The 13,479-nt window shown below is 40.0% G+C and overlaps 1 protein-coding gene and 1 long non-coding RNA gene across 6 annotated transcripts in view; one reads left to right on the forward strand and one right to left on the reverse strand.

The window, feature by feature from the left end:
* Nucleotides 1–13,479, forward strand: part of NUP133 (nucleoporin 133) — a 271,938-nt gene that overhangs the window by 238,504 nt on the left and 19,955 nt on the right. Inside the window, exons 24-25 of the mRNA XM_029594184.1 lie at nt 717–784; nt 4,251–4,339. Of these exons, the coding sequence (XP_029450044.1) occupies nt 717–784; nt 4,251–4,339 (157 nt within the window). The remainder of the gene's footprint in view (nt 1–716; nt 785–4,250; nt 4,340–13,479) is intronic.
* LOC115087249 overlaps nt 1–13,479 on the reverse strand; it is a 221,397-nt gene that overhangs the window by 185,982 nt on the left and 21,936 nt on the right. The window lies entirely within an intron of this gene.

Genomic DNA, 13,479 nt, shown 5'->3' on the forward strand with positions numbered 1-13,479 from the left:
GAGATGATCAAATTGGAACTCCTTTAATATTACAATGTTTTGTTTTTTTTATTTTGGAGACAGAATGTCCCTTTAAAATATTAATTAAAAAATGATACTATAATAATCTATCTGATAGCTTAGGTGACGAGTACTGTGCACTACAATGCAGAAGATTTCTGGGTTGATCCACTCCCTTGGTTGGCTGGGGATGTTGTGGAGGGAGTTTTGGACATTGCTTGTGGGTAACACCTAGTGGCAGAGTCCTGTAAGAGCCCTGGTACATGGCCTCCAGCGAAGGATTGTAACTGCAGGGACCAGATTAAGTCTGCTGAGGGTGGAGGAAAGTGGGGAAATATAAAATAGGGAAAAGTCCCTTAGTAGCTGTGAATAAATGATCATGGCACTAAAACCCAGCCTTGGTTCTCACTGAGCTGTAAATATAAAGCAACAGGAGGAAAATGTTGGGTACAAAAAACTATTCCTAAAATGTCTCAAGTATTGCATTCAAAACACAACCTCAGAACTACTTGTTAGCCAGCTAGAGACACTGCGGTAGCAGCAGACATCCTCTCTCCCTAACACACCACCATGGTACTACACCTAGGCCTAATTTTGTCACCAGTGGACAGGAGAACAGAATCAAAATTGCACATGACATAGTGCTGCAGCCTCATTACTTTCTGTTTAATATGTAGAAATCGTCATTTAACAACTGTGTTTTTTCCCAACTGAAGGAGGAGGAAGAGGAAGATATAAATAAACTGAAGCTTGAAATCCTGTGTAAGGCTTTTCAGAAAGACAGGTAGGCCTTATGCACACAGGGGTAATACTCAAAACAGCAAGGTAAAAGGGACAGTGGAGGGAAAATATGAAATCCCCACACGTACTTTGTACCTGCTTCAAGGCAAGTACAAAGTATCCACATTTCCCTACCAGCCAAATTTTCAAACGGCAACTCTGCGGAAAGTTTCCTTTCGAAAATTAACTTGTAGGCCTGTGGATGCAGTGTAATTTTAAAAATTGCCCCACAATGTATAATATATATGTACAAGCCGTTAAGCCCGTAACAACGGGCTACATTAACAATTTTTTTTTCCGGTTCATTTTCAGAAACGGCACTCTTCTACACTTCTTCTCCCTCACTCCCCCTTCCCCTCGCTCATTCACCTCGGTCACTCATCCTCCTATCCCTCGGTCACTCACCCCCTTCCTCCACTCACCTCCCTTCCCTCCCCTGCCCCCACTCAAACTCCCTTCCCTCAGTCTTACTCACCCTTTTCTCCCACTGCCTCCCTCCCCTCTCACTGAAATCCCCTTCCCTCACTCTCACCTTCCCCCTCCTTATTTTCACTCCCACTCCCTCCCCTTCTCTCCTCAGTCACTCCCCACCCTCTCCCAATCCCCTCCCGTCCCTTCTCAGTCACTACGCTATGTGACTCACTCCTTCCCCTGCGGCACGGCACGTCGGTCAGAGCTCTCGATGTTCCGGCCCGTCCCAACTCCCTCCTCCCCCCCCCCCCCCCCCCCGATACGCCTTGTCCACGCGTCCTCTTCCCTTTTCCTTCCATCTCCTCTCATCTTCCCTTCTGCCCTCCTCCACTCCCTCTTTTTCTCTTCTCCACAACTTCTTACCCTTCCCACTTACTCACTCATATCCTCTTCCCTTTTCCTTCCATCCCCTCATCTTCCCTTTCCTTCCCCTCTCACCTCATCCACAACCCCTTCCCTCTCCCTCAGCCCTCCTCCACTCCCTCTTTTTCTCTTCTACAGGGCCACAGGAGGTCTCAGGGGTCTCTCCCTTGCGCGCGCGCCTGCCTCACCACCGGGCTCGTTGCTGGCCCAGCTCACCGCCGCCACTGCTGCTCCTCCCCGACACTGCCTCCCAGCGCCATCTTTACGCTCCACTGTGACCGACGTGCTCTCCCGCCCACGCATGCACAGTAGAGCTGCTCTCTACTGTGCATTTGCGGCACATCAGTCAAGCTTCATTTATCTAGATAGATTATATGCACACAGACATATAGGGCTGGAACAGTAGCAGGCACACGTCCTAGAGTGCCAAATTCTGAAAGCACACAAAAACTGGGACTCTCCCTGCTGCTCCTTTATTTCTGGAAGAAGAAGCCCCTTCCCCAGTCCTCTGCCTGTGGACACCATAATCTTAAATCGAGCTCTACTTAGATATAGATAAAGATATATGTGCATGTGTGTATATATATTGTAATCTGAAATAAATGTGCCTCTTTATTTTTTTTATTGTAGTGTTTGTTGAAAGCTATACAAAAGCTAATATATTTATTTTAGATATAGATTATATACGCAAGGAAAATGAAATGGAGATCATGATCTTGTAACACATAGATTACACACTCAGTACTGGATACCAGATAATGGGAATGATTTGAGGGCCTTTGCAGTAATCCTCATGTCTGTAATTAGTTGCTACAATTCTAGCAACTGGAGAATAGAATCTGCTGTAGGAGCATTAAGGCCATTGCATATCCTATTTGTACACATGTGCATTCTTGGGATGATATTTTAACAGTAGAAAAATTAACTGGTCTGTGAGCTAATTCTATGAACATTTATCACAGCATTTGAGATCTATTCTTTAGTTACACACAGTATCCATGCTTTTTTTCCCCTCTTTTTGTCCCCTCTTGCTCATTTTGTTCTTTGTCTGGTTTATCTGACAGCCTACCCATTTGAGAAGGATTTTGTTCTTTTTTTGGTCTTCTGTGGTGTTACTTTTACTGTTCATGTGTTATATTTATGGAACTGTTTTTGATGCAGTATGGATAATTTATCTTATCTCATTTGTGTGGGATAATTTTGTAACAGCCTGCACAAATGACTCCAATTTTCAAAGCAAACTTAGTATGCATAAGTTTGCTTTGAAGATTATCCTGGCAAAACTCCCCACACAAGTTACACCTGCCGATTTGTGCAGGGAGTATTTCCATGAAAATGTATAAGTATATTTTTCAAAATAGAAAAGTTTGTACATAAATCCAATCTCTGCCCCACCCGCTGGCATTCTTTTTCACTATGTACATAAATTATCAACAAATAGGTTGTATGCATATAATTTTTCACACATATCAGGCAGGCAATTTTCAAAAGACCCATTTCTGCAGGTAAAGCATGGTTTTACCTGCAGAATTCCCTTTAAAAATTATCCTCTATATGTTGTACATTTAAACCTAATAAACAATAGCATCCCAAGAATCTACTGTATGAGATAAGCATGGTGGGACAGATAATTATTGAATATCACTTGTAATATATATCAATAGGTTGTTAAAGCAAAGTAGAAACTGAAACTATAAGCTTTTTTTTTTTCATTCACTTTTTCTTTAAAGGGACCTAAATAAAACACTACTAGCAATGAATAGCCCTTTTAAATTCAGTTAAATAGAGGATGAATAAATTGTGCCTACTTCATATTGCATGTGACAAAATGGATGGACTTTTATGGTACTTAATGGCCTTCTCTTCAGCCATGTAGAAATGTGGAACATATTTAATTGGTTTATGATTCCTAGTAAATTGGAAACTGTCTTATTGTGTCAGGCTATATGTAATGCCACAGCACACATTGTTGAAACAGTATTAATATGCAGAGAAAGCAACCAGCGCTGGATAAACCTTTGTAAATCACTTAGGTATTTATAAGTGGTAAATAAACACTTTCAAAGACATACATATGTGTGTGTGAATATATAAATAGGCAGTTTTGCAGTTGCCAGTAAAGTTTGTAATTCTGCCGGCACAGCACACATGCTAGCGCAAAAGAGTGGCTGCCGGTAGGACAAGAAGGCAGGATACTGGGCAGCGAACCTAGAAATGCCAGCAGTAGCTGCAGTGCGAGGCAATCTGCACTGGAGCATAGTTGTGCTTCCCACTATTTCTCCATAGAAAGAGCTCTGGCAAACATCACAGTTCTGCAGAGGGGCTGGGAGGAGGGGGATTCTGAGGTGATACCAAGGTGCTTGAGTGTGAGATGCAAGGTAATTCACCATTTGTTGTCGGGCTTTTCCACTAGTATATATGTGCTTACATATATACACACACACACAAGTATTCAAAAAATGTTCATTATAGAACATTTTTATTAAACAGTATGGTAAATAGTTTTAGGAATAACTTAATTGTACATAGGATCTCCTAATCCTCAAATTGATACTGACTGTCAACCTTATGCCTGAAGTTATATTTCTGTTACTCTTACCACCAGATTTGTTATATGCATTATATTTCCTCTATAGCTTGTCCCCTTCAGAGGGTGGAGATGATCCCATTGAAGCATCAAAGGACTCAGTATTTGTAAAAGTATTACAAAAGTTATTGAAAGAAGGCAAGTACCTGTTTGTTTTGTCATTTTTTTGAATCTAATTCAGATGGGGTTGTATGTATAGTGAGTGAAATAGTAAGGGGCAGGTTATGTACTAAATGCAAATGAAATGGCATCATTTTTAATTTAAAAAAATAGGACATCCTTTATAGTATATGACTGCTGGCAATTCTAAAACCACATTGTATGAAGCACCTCAAATTTGTGTTTGCTGGTCTTGATGCCTGTACTTGAGCAATTTTAGATTTTGTTTTCTCTGGGATAAATAGGGAGAGGAGGAAATTAACTCAGTTTTTTCTGGTATACCTGTTGGTGTTACAAATTACTACGCAGGAGCCAGTGCACTCTATGCAGGTTGGTGTCACAAACGAGGTAAACAAGTAACCTACCTGCATAAAAGGTGCATCAGCATCTTGTAAGATCATATGTCCCAGGAAACACACAATAATATCTTGATTTCTCTTAGGTTTGGTTCTCCTACTTCTTTCCCTCCGCACTACCATCTCCCATTTCCTCCCTTCTACTTCCCCACCTCCACTTCCTAGCATTCTCTTCCCCTCCATGGTTTCCTTTCTTCCTTGTGTCTTCTCATCATTTTCCTGACTTTCTGTGGGTCCACAGCTTTTCCTCCACTTTTGCTGCTGTATCCCAGCTCTTCCTCTCTTTATGCTCTTTCTTTTGCCTCTTCTTGTCTGACCTCTCTCTTCCCCCCCCCCCCCCCCCCCCGCACTTTGTAAGTAGCAGAGAAGCTGAGGTATCTCCAGTAATTGTTTAGATTAGAAGAAAAACACGTTTAAAAAATGCTTGCAGTGATTTAAATTGATTCAGCAACTAGTGAGAAAAATGCTCCAGTTAGAGCAAAGATGATGGATATATTTGATCCTCGGCCATTTAACTGAGCACTTAAAAGGATCAGACTAGGAAAAATGCCAGTGATTTGTTGAATGTATTGTTAAGCTCTGAAAAGAAAGGAATTAGGAAAAAATGAAAACCGTATGTGTTACCATATGGATGTTATACTTGTACATCGGATGAACTACTGAAAGATTTTTTTTTGCTTCTGTCAAATATATTCTGTGGTTTCAGAGCAATATGCAATATGATAAAGCGAATGCATAGTCAGGTGCCACAATATTTTGCAGATATGAATTTTTATATGTCTATCATTTGAGTGAAATGTTATTGAAATTGCATTGGTTGAAAAATGTATTAGTGTAAGTATTCTCCATGAATTGTTTACAGAATGGAAATATTTTCTCAGTAAAAAATGAGTCCCTAATTAATTCTTGAACATTTCAAGCAAGATGACATAACATTTTCTGCCAAGTTTGTTCCAGCAAGATTGTACACAGTACATGTTTATTAATATAAAACAATTTAAAAAATTTACTGATGAAAATTTGATTAAAAATATATATGAACATTTCATAACTCTCAGCCAGTTTTCAAAACGGTTTGAAAACACTTGCTTTTTTATCATCATTAAAGTCAAAAGCATGTTTGCAACTTTTTAATTGTGATATTTTTCTAATCAGCTCAGATGGGAATTTTATGTAACATAGTTGACTGCAGATTTGTTATATTTCCTTAATTTTTGATGAGGACATTACTGTCATGCATACTGTAGCTTTAAACTTTGCAGTTAGTAGATTAACTGGCTGGCTTTATACACATAATTCTGTCATAGGCCATAATAAAAGGTCAATGGAATGTTAAGATGTTATGCTTAAACCTGCGTCTCACCCTCTTGACCTGATTCTAGCATACTCATTAAAACAAGTAAACCAAACAATAACCCCTTCAGTTACAACAATGGTCAATCTCTCTCTCACTGAAGGCTATGTGTCTCTTAAGCTAAAACAGGCTGTAATTAAACCAATATTAAAAAAACAAATCTGGAAAAACTGATGACTGGGATAACTACCGTCTTATCTCTAATTTAACCTTTCTTGCAAAACTCCTTGATAAAGCAGTTCTCTCCCAACTCAAATCTCATCTCAATGACAAAAAAGTACTATACCCTAACCAATTCAGCTTCAGGAAGAATCACTCAACAGAAACCCTTCTTCAGTCAATAATTGACCCTATACTGCGTGACTTCGACTCCAACGAATCATTCTGACTAGTACGGATTGACCTAACTGCCACCGTAGACCATAATCTTCTAAGCCTTCAACTAAAACACATAGGAATTAAAGGCAATGTCCTAAAATGGTTCTCCTCCTTCCTTTCCAACAGATCCTTCCAAGTAAAATTTAATAATCATCTTTCTGACACTTTCCAATGTACTACCGGTATCCTGCAAGGATCTTCACTTTCAGCAACTCTGTTTAATATCTACATACTGCCCTTATGCAAACTATTAACGACCTTAGTTTAAATGTCTTTCTATATGCTGATGATCTTCAATTCTATATCCCTATTACAAACTCACCTGAGAAAATAACTTCTCTTATATCTGAATATATGATCACCATTAAAGAAAATCTTGCAAAATTGAAACTCTCAATAAATCCCAAAAAAAACAAAATAATCTGGCTAAGCAAAAATCCACCTTTAACTACTCCTCCCAATATTGATCTAGGAAAGTACATCCTAACTCCTGTAACACAAATATGAGATCTCGGCATCCCAGTCAACAAAAACCTATCCATGAAACCTAACGTAAACAAACTGATCAAATCCAGTTTCTTCAAACTACGAATATTAAGCCGTCTGAAGCCGCTTCTGACATTATCAGATTTCAGAACCGTTCTACAATCACTTATATTCTCCAACCTGGACTATAGCAATTCCTTCTCCTTGGACTTCCAGACAATCACCTTAAACCTCTGCAACTTCTTCAAAATGCAGCAGCCAGTCTCCTAACCGGAAAAAGAAAATTTTGATCACATCACCTCGACCCTGGCAGCTCTACATTGGCTCCCAGTGCAATCCAGAATCATCCACAATAATTCACCATAACTTGAATCCCAACAATGAATTTCTAGGAATAAAATTTAATCCTCATATCCCTACACAATCACTAAGATCTCATAACAAAGGCTTACTTGAAATCCTATCTATAAAAAAACTACCATCTAAAACAATCAATTGCAGGCCCTGTGCTCTGGAACTCCCTACCTGAAAACCTAAGAATATCTACCAACACCAAGAAATTTAAATAAGATCTGAAATTCTGGCTCTGCAACAGTACCTTCTCACTAACTCAATACTAAAAATCTTCCACTTAAATCTAAAATTTTTCCTTTAATTGTCCTCCTGTTCATCTACCTTCCTTTTTAACTTTTCCTTTGTTCATTATTATTTTAACCTAATACACTGTTGTGATCAAGTGATTGTCACCTGGAATAATGGCATATAAAAAATCCTAAATTAATATGCACTAAAAGATTTCTGATATTTTCTCTTAGGCTGTGGAATATATTTGGTGAAAATGAATAAAACATTTTCAGTAGTTCTTCTGATATACAAATGTAATGTCCACTTTTTCCTAGTTCCTTTCTTTTCAGAACTATGCCATTAATAAATATCACTGACATTTTTAAGCGTAGTTAAATGGCTATGGATCAAAGATTAACTTTTTGCTCTAATCTGAGCATTTTCTCACTAATCCATCCTTTTTTGTAGCCTCTAAAGGCAAATTAATGTTTGCATACTCTGCAGGTAAACTTCTCGCATTTCCTAATCACAGTGGCAAAAATGTTGAATTTTGTACTCCTTTTTTATTCAGTTCATTTCTATCTATATATAGTCTAGTCTATATCTCATGTCATCTCCCTCTTCACAATCTTAGTTCAGTTAATTCACTCCTTCTCCCTCACAAACCCCTTATTCATCCCAGGTCACTTCCTCCCTCTTACAAACTCCTCTCCCCATCAGTTCACTACCTCCCCACAAAACCCTTCCTTACCCCAACTACCCCTCCATCCTAACAGACCTCTCACTTTTATCCCATTTTACTCCCTCTCCCATTCCACGAAGTCCCCTCTTTTCTCAGCTCACTCACTCCCCCATCCGCAGTGCCTATTCTGTGCATTCACACTCCCATGATCCCCTGGATCCCACGTTCAAGCCCTCTCTGCCCTACCCGTATTCCCTCACTCACTGTGTCCGATGATAGTCAAAAAAGAGGAAGAGGAGGGCAGCATTGTAGCGCCTCTGGCACACCCTCCCTCCTCCCCTGCTGGGACCCAAGTATCATCGGCCATTTAACTGAACCATGTGGCAAAAAATGCCTAGCGTTGCTCAGGTTGTCCGGTCAGTAACAGATATACAAACAAAACTGAAAACAATATATATTGTTTTATTTTATTAAGTAAATTAAAGGAAAGCATATAGCAACATAGAGAATCTGTCTATAAACTATATTGATAGTGCTGTTTGTTGGACATCTCCTGTTGCTGGCCAGCGCAGAACTCCATCCTGCAGTGGCTGAAGACGCTTGCAGGCTGCCCACTGCAGATTCCATCCCATGTCAGCCAAAGAGGCAGAGAACTACTGCGGGTCCCCATACCACAGCAGCCAAAGAAGGAGAGGGCTGCTGTGAACCCTATCCCAGAACAGATGAAGAAGGGGGGTCTGGAAGTGGCTGAAGAGGCCATGTGTGTATGTCTGAGTGAATGGAAGTCTGGGTGTGTATAGGGGAGCCTGAATGTGGGTATGTATGTGTATATGGGGGAGCCTGTATGTGTGTATATGGGAGTCTGTATGTGCATGTGGGAGAACATGTGTGTCTGTGAGTTAGCTAGTGTTTGCCAGAGGAGCCTGTATATTTGTGTGTGTATGTGGGGGAGCCTCTGTGTGTGTGTGTGGGCAGGGACTCTGTGTGCGTATGTGCATGTGTGTCTATGTCTATGCATGTGTTTGAGGGGGAGACCTGTGTGTGTGTGTGCGCGCCCACCTGTGCTTATGAATGGAAGCCAGAGAGAGACAGCTTTGCAGACAGAGCATATTCTCTTTGCACAATGGCACTTTCCAATGTTCCAGGTACCACCTAGTGACTACAGACACAATAGTGTGACCAACACAAGCCTTTTATATATCTTCTGTAGAACAGCGATTCTTGACTCCGGTGTGTCGCAACATCCACTGGCAGAATACAGCGCCCCCTGGTCCCCCACTGGTGCGGCTAATCTTCTCTCCCCCTCCTCTGCTCCTGCAGATCACAGTAATCTCCTCCACCCAAGTTATCAGCATTTTCAAGCTCAGGCAGAATGCTGGCAGTAGAGCCAGTAGCAGCAACTACCTCACCTACAGAAGGCAGGAAAGGGAATGGCTTCTCCTTTTCAGTGCAGCCCGGAAGAGGCAGTGGGGTGGGCCTGCATGGGAAAGAGAGATCACGTTTCTAAGTCAGAGACAAAGGAGCAACATGGGCTCCGAGCCTGAATGGGGACTGATTGAAGAGGAGGAGCAGTGCAGGCCAGAATTTCAAAGAGGATCAGTATTAGCCCTGGCGGCCCCAAGAAAAACTGAATCCTATTGGCCGCAGCAGGCTGGAGAAGGACAAGCTAAGGCTGTTTCTGCACACTTGTGCTTCCAGGAGGAGAGAGACAACTTGCTTGTGTGTATATTTGTATGAAACTGAGCATGTGAGTGAGAGACAGCCTGTGATTGTGTCTGTGTGAGACCGAGCATATGAAAATGAGACAGCCTGCATATGTGCATCTGAATGAGACCGAGCATGTAAAAATGAGATTGCCTGTATGTGTGTCTATATGAAACTGAACATGTGAGAGAGAGCTTGTGTGTGTGTGTCTTAATGAGATACAGCATGCAAAAATGGTAGTATGTGTCTGTGTGACTGAGCATGTGAGAGTGAAAGCTTGTGTTTCTCTGAGATACTGGGCATGTGAGAGTGAGAGACAGCCTGTTGTACGTATGTGTGAGTGATATTGAGCATGTAAGAGTGAGACAGCCTGTGTGACTGTGTGTATGTCAGAAACTGAGTATGTGAGAGAGAGAGAGATGCAGTCTGTGTGAGTGTGTGAGACCAGAGCATGTGAGAGTGAGGGAGAGTGTATATGGATAAATGAGAGAGAGAGAGGAGAAAATTTGTGTGCAACAACCTTCCTTCCTCTCTACATGCTAATCCAATCCAATCTCAGGGCACCTGGAAATCAAAAGTTTCCAGGTATGGCGAGCAGGATTTGGGGGTTTGGGGTTTTTTATCCTTATTAGTTTTAATTGGATGCTTGTGTCTGTTTTGAAATATTTTATTGAATTTTGGAACATTTTTGCGAGTTTTTAATGGTTGGATATTATATTATTCAGTTTTTATGAAATATGTATTTTTTAATTTGTATGATTTTATTACTATTGATTTTATATTTCTTGATTTTATTTATTTTTTTCTGAGGAATGGTGATTCTATTTTTCTCTTGTAGCACTGCATATAGAGTCTAGCTTGTGGTTTCCAGTTCAATTTTTGTCTGTATATTTCTGTTTATACTTATGTTCTTTTTATTCTGTATTTGATGTGGGTCCATCTGTATTCTGCATATATGACTGAGATAAGGTATTCTGCCAGCGTGTAGTTTCTATGTAGGGATCTATAGCAGCCTGGCTTAGGAGGTGTAATATTAGCAATGTTGCTAATAGCTAGGGTTGTTAGTTTGTATGATGGCAGTTACTATTATTTTGGGATGAAAGTTGACTATATTGTTATAATTCTTTTACTCATGGCTTTGAGGGCTAAGCCTACACTGAACATATTACAATAGGCCTAATACCATGTGAGGTGTTTTTTTTTGTTTTTGTTTTTTTAACTTTATTGCAGGGTTTTCTGGTTCACACTACAGTAGTGCATGTAAATATATTATACATGTAAGTGGTATGTTTTAAATGCACTGTTTTTTATGTAATTTTTCATGTAAAATCTATTAATGCATAATCTTTAATTGTATGTGTGTGTGGGGGGGGGGGGGGTGCGCAAGGTTGAACGGTTCACCTAGGGTGCCTAATACCCTTGTATCAACCCTGCAAGACATTTCTTCCTTCACTGGGCCCAGTAGGACACAGCTCTTGTCCTCCATCTCTTGCCAGAGTCCAGCGAGAAATGGCAATTCTCTTTCTCTTCTGGGACAGTGATAACTGATTCTGTCTTCCCCTGCTGGGCCCAAAAGTGACAGCAGAAGAAAAAAGCTTGATGGGCCCCATGGGGGACAGAGAATACAGCTTGAGCAAAAAAAATGTGATCTCTGTTCAGAGAGAGTACTCTTTCCATTGTGTCATTCTTAACAATGAAAGTAATACTGAGGCATTTTTTTCCAGTTTGTTTGTGGATTATGGTGAGCAGTGTGTCATACACGTGAGCACTGTCCATCAGGTGTATCACAACAGGAAAAAGGTTGAGAACCACTGCTATAGGATACATGACACACAATGAAAAATACCTGATAAAATCTGTCAAACACAACATATCAAAAAAAGGTTTAAAATATTCTTTTATTTTCCTGTATAGCAATTTGGTGGCAATTAACCTGCTAATTTCTATAAGGCATATACTTTTGGCAAATGAATAAAGTTTGAATAAAAAAACCCCTCTAAGGAATCATCCCATCTAATATTCATAAAAGGTTTATCATTATATGTGCATTCTTCATGTGGCAATGCTTGTTGACAAGTTACATGACAAATTTCTCATTGAATAATTATCAAAATATGAAATATAGAAAAAGAAATGTCATAGAAGCATAAACAAAAAGAAAATGTTCTAAAAATCAGTGGTAAGAAGGTTCATTTGTTTATCAGCCGGGAAGATGTCTTCAGTTGGTACTTAATAGCATCCGTCATATCTATTATTTTCAAAGGTGGACCGCTTTGTCTAAATTTTTTGAATAATGATGATATCAAGATTTAAAATAGTATTTCTCATTGTGCAGAGCTTATCTAATCTGACTAAGAGAACTCACCTATTACATTTTCTTAAGAAGCAGGGAGCTCATATTGAGTTTCTTTAAGAAATTAATATGTTATCCAAGGAACATGATAAACTGGCAAGAGGTTGTTTTGGTACAGTTGTTGCTGCCTAGTATTCTACTCATAGTAGAGGAGCTTGTATTTTGATTAATACAAATTTACCCGTCGTCTTAAAACCCTAGTTACTCTGTAAACCGATGTGATATTCCAGATCGAACACAGTATAGAAAAACAAATAAAAATAATTAGAAAAACAATGCAAGATTTTCACTCTCATCACTTTGCTGAAGATTATGATCCTAGGTTGCATTGGGAAACACTGAAAACAGTTCTCAGGGGTGAGATTATAGCCTTGACTAGTTATTAAAAGAAACAATTCCAAATAGCACAGATGGACCTACAAAACAAAATCCTAGAACTTGAAACTAAACATAAAAAAGATTGTTTGTAGAAAACTTAGAGCCTTACAATTGACTAGAGATGAATTGTCTAAACTACAAATACAACATGTAGAAAAAACATATTGCTATACAAAACAAAGGTATTATGAACAGGCGAATAATTTCGGTCTTTCACACCAGTCATCTTCCTGACCAGTCTCTCTCTCTCACACAGAAACACATCACCTCCCTGTCCAGTTTCTCTCTCAATCACACTCATGGTCTCTTATATACAAGCTCTCAATCACACACAAATGCTCTCATACCCATTCACACCAGCTCTCACCCAGGCACTGATTCACACCCACAAGCTCTCACCAAGGCTTCCATTCACACCCACACACACAAGCTCTCACCCAGGCACTTATTCACACCAGCTCTCACCCAGGCTTCCATTCACACCCACACACACAAGCTTGCACCCATTCACACCAGCTCTCACTCTGGCACCCATTCACACCCACACACACAAGCTCTCACCAATTCACACCCACACACACAAGCTGTCACATAGAAACATAGAAATGACGGCAGAAGAAGACCAAACGGCCCATCCAGTCTGCCCAGCAAGCCCCGCACTTTTTTTTCCTCATATTTCTGTTTCTCTTGGCTCTTAGTAACCTTTTGGTTCTATTTCCCTTCCACCCCCACCATTAATGTAGAGAGCAGTGTTGGAACTGCATCTAAGTGAAATAACTAGCTTAATTAGTTAGGGGTAGTAACCGCCGCAATAAGCAAGCTACACCCATGCTTATTTATTTACCCAGACTATGTAATTCAGTC

The sequence above is a fragment of the Rhinatrema bivittatum genome, chromosome 3 (genome assembly GCF_901001135.1).
Source record: "Rhinatrema bivittatum chromosome 3, aRhiBiv1.1, whole genome shotgun sequence".
Taxonomy (NCBI): domain Eukaryota; kingdom Metazoa; phylum Chordata; class Amphibia; order Gymnophiona; family Rhinatrematidae; genus Rhinatrema; species Rhinatrema bivittatum.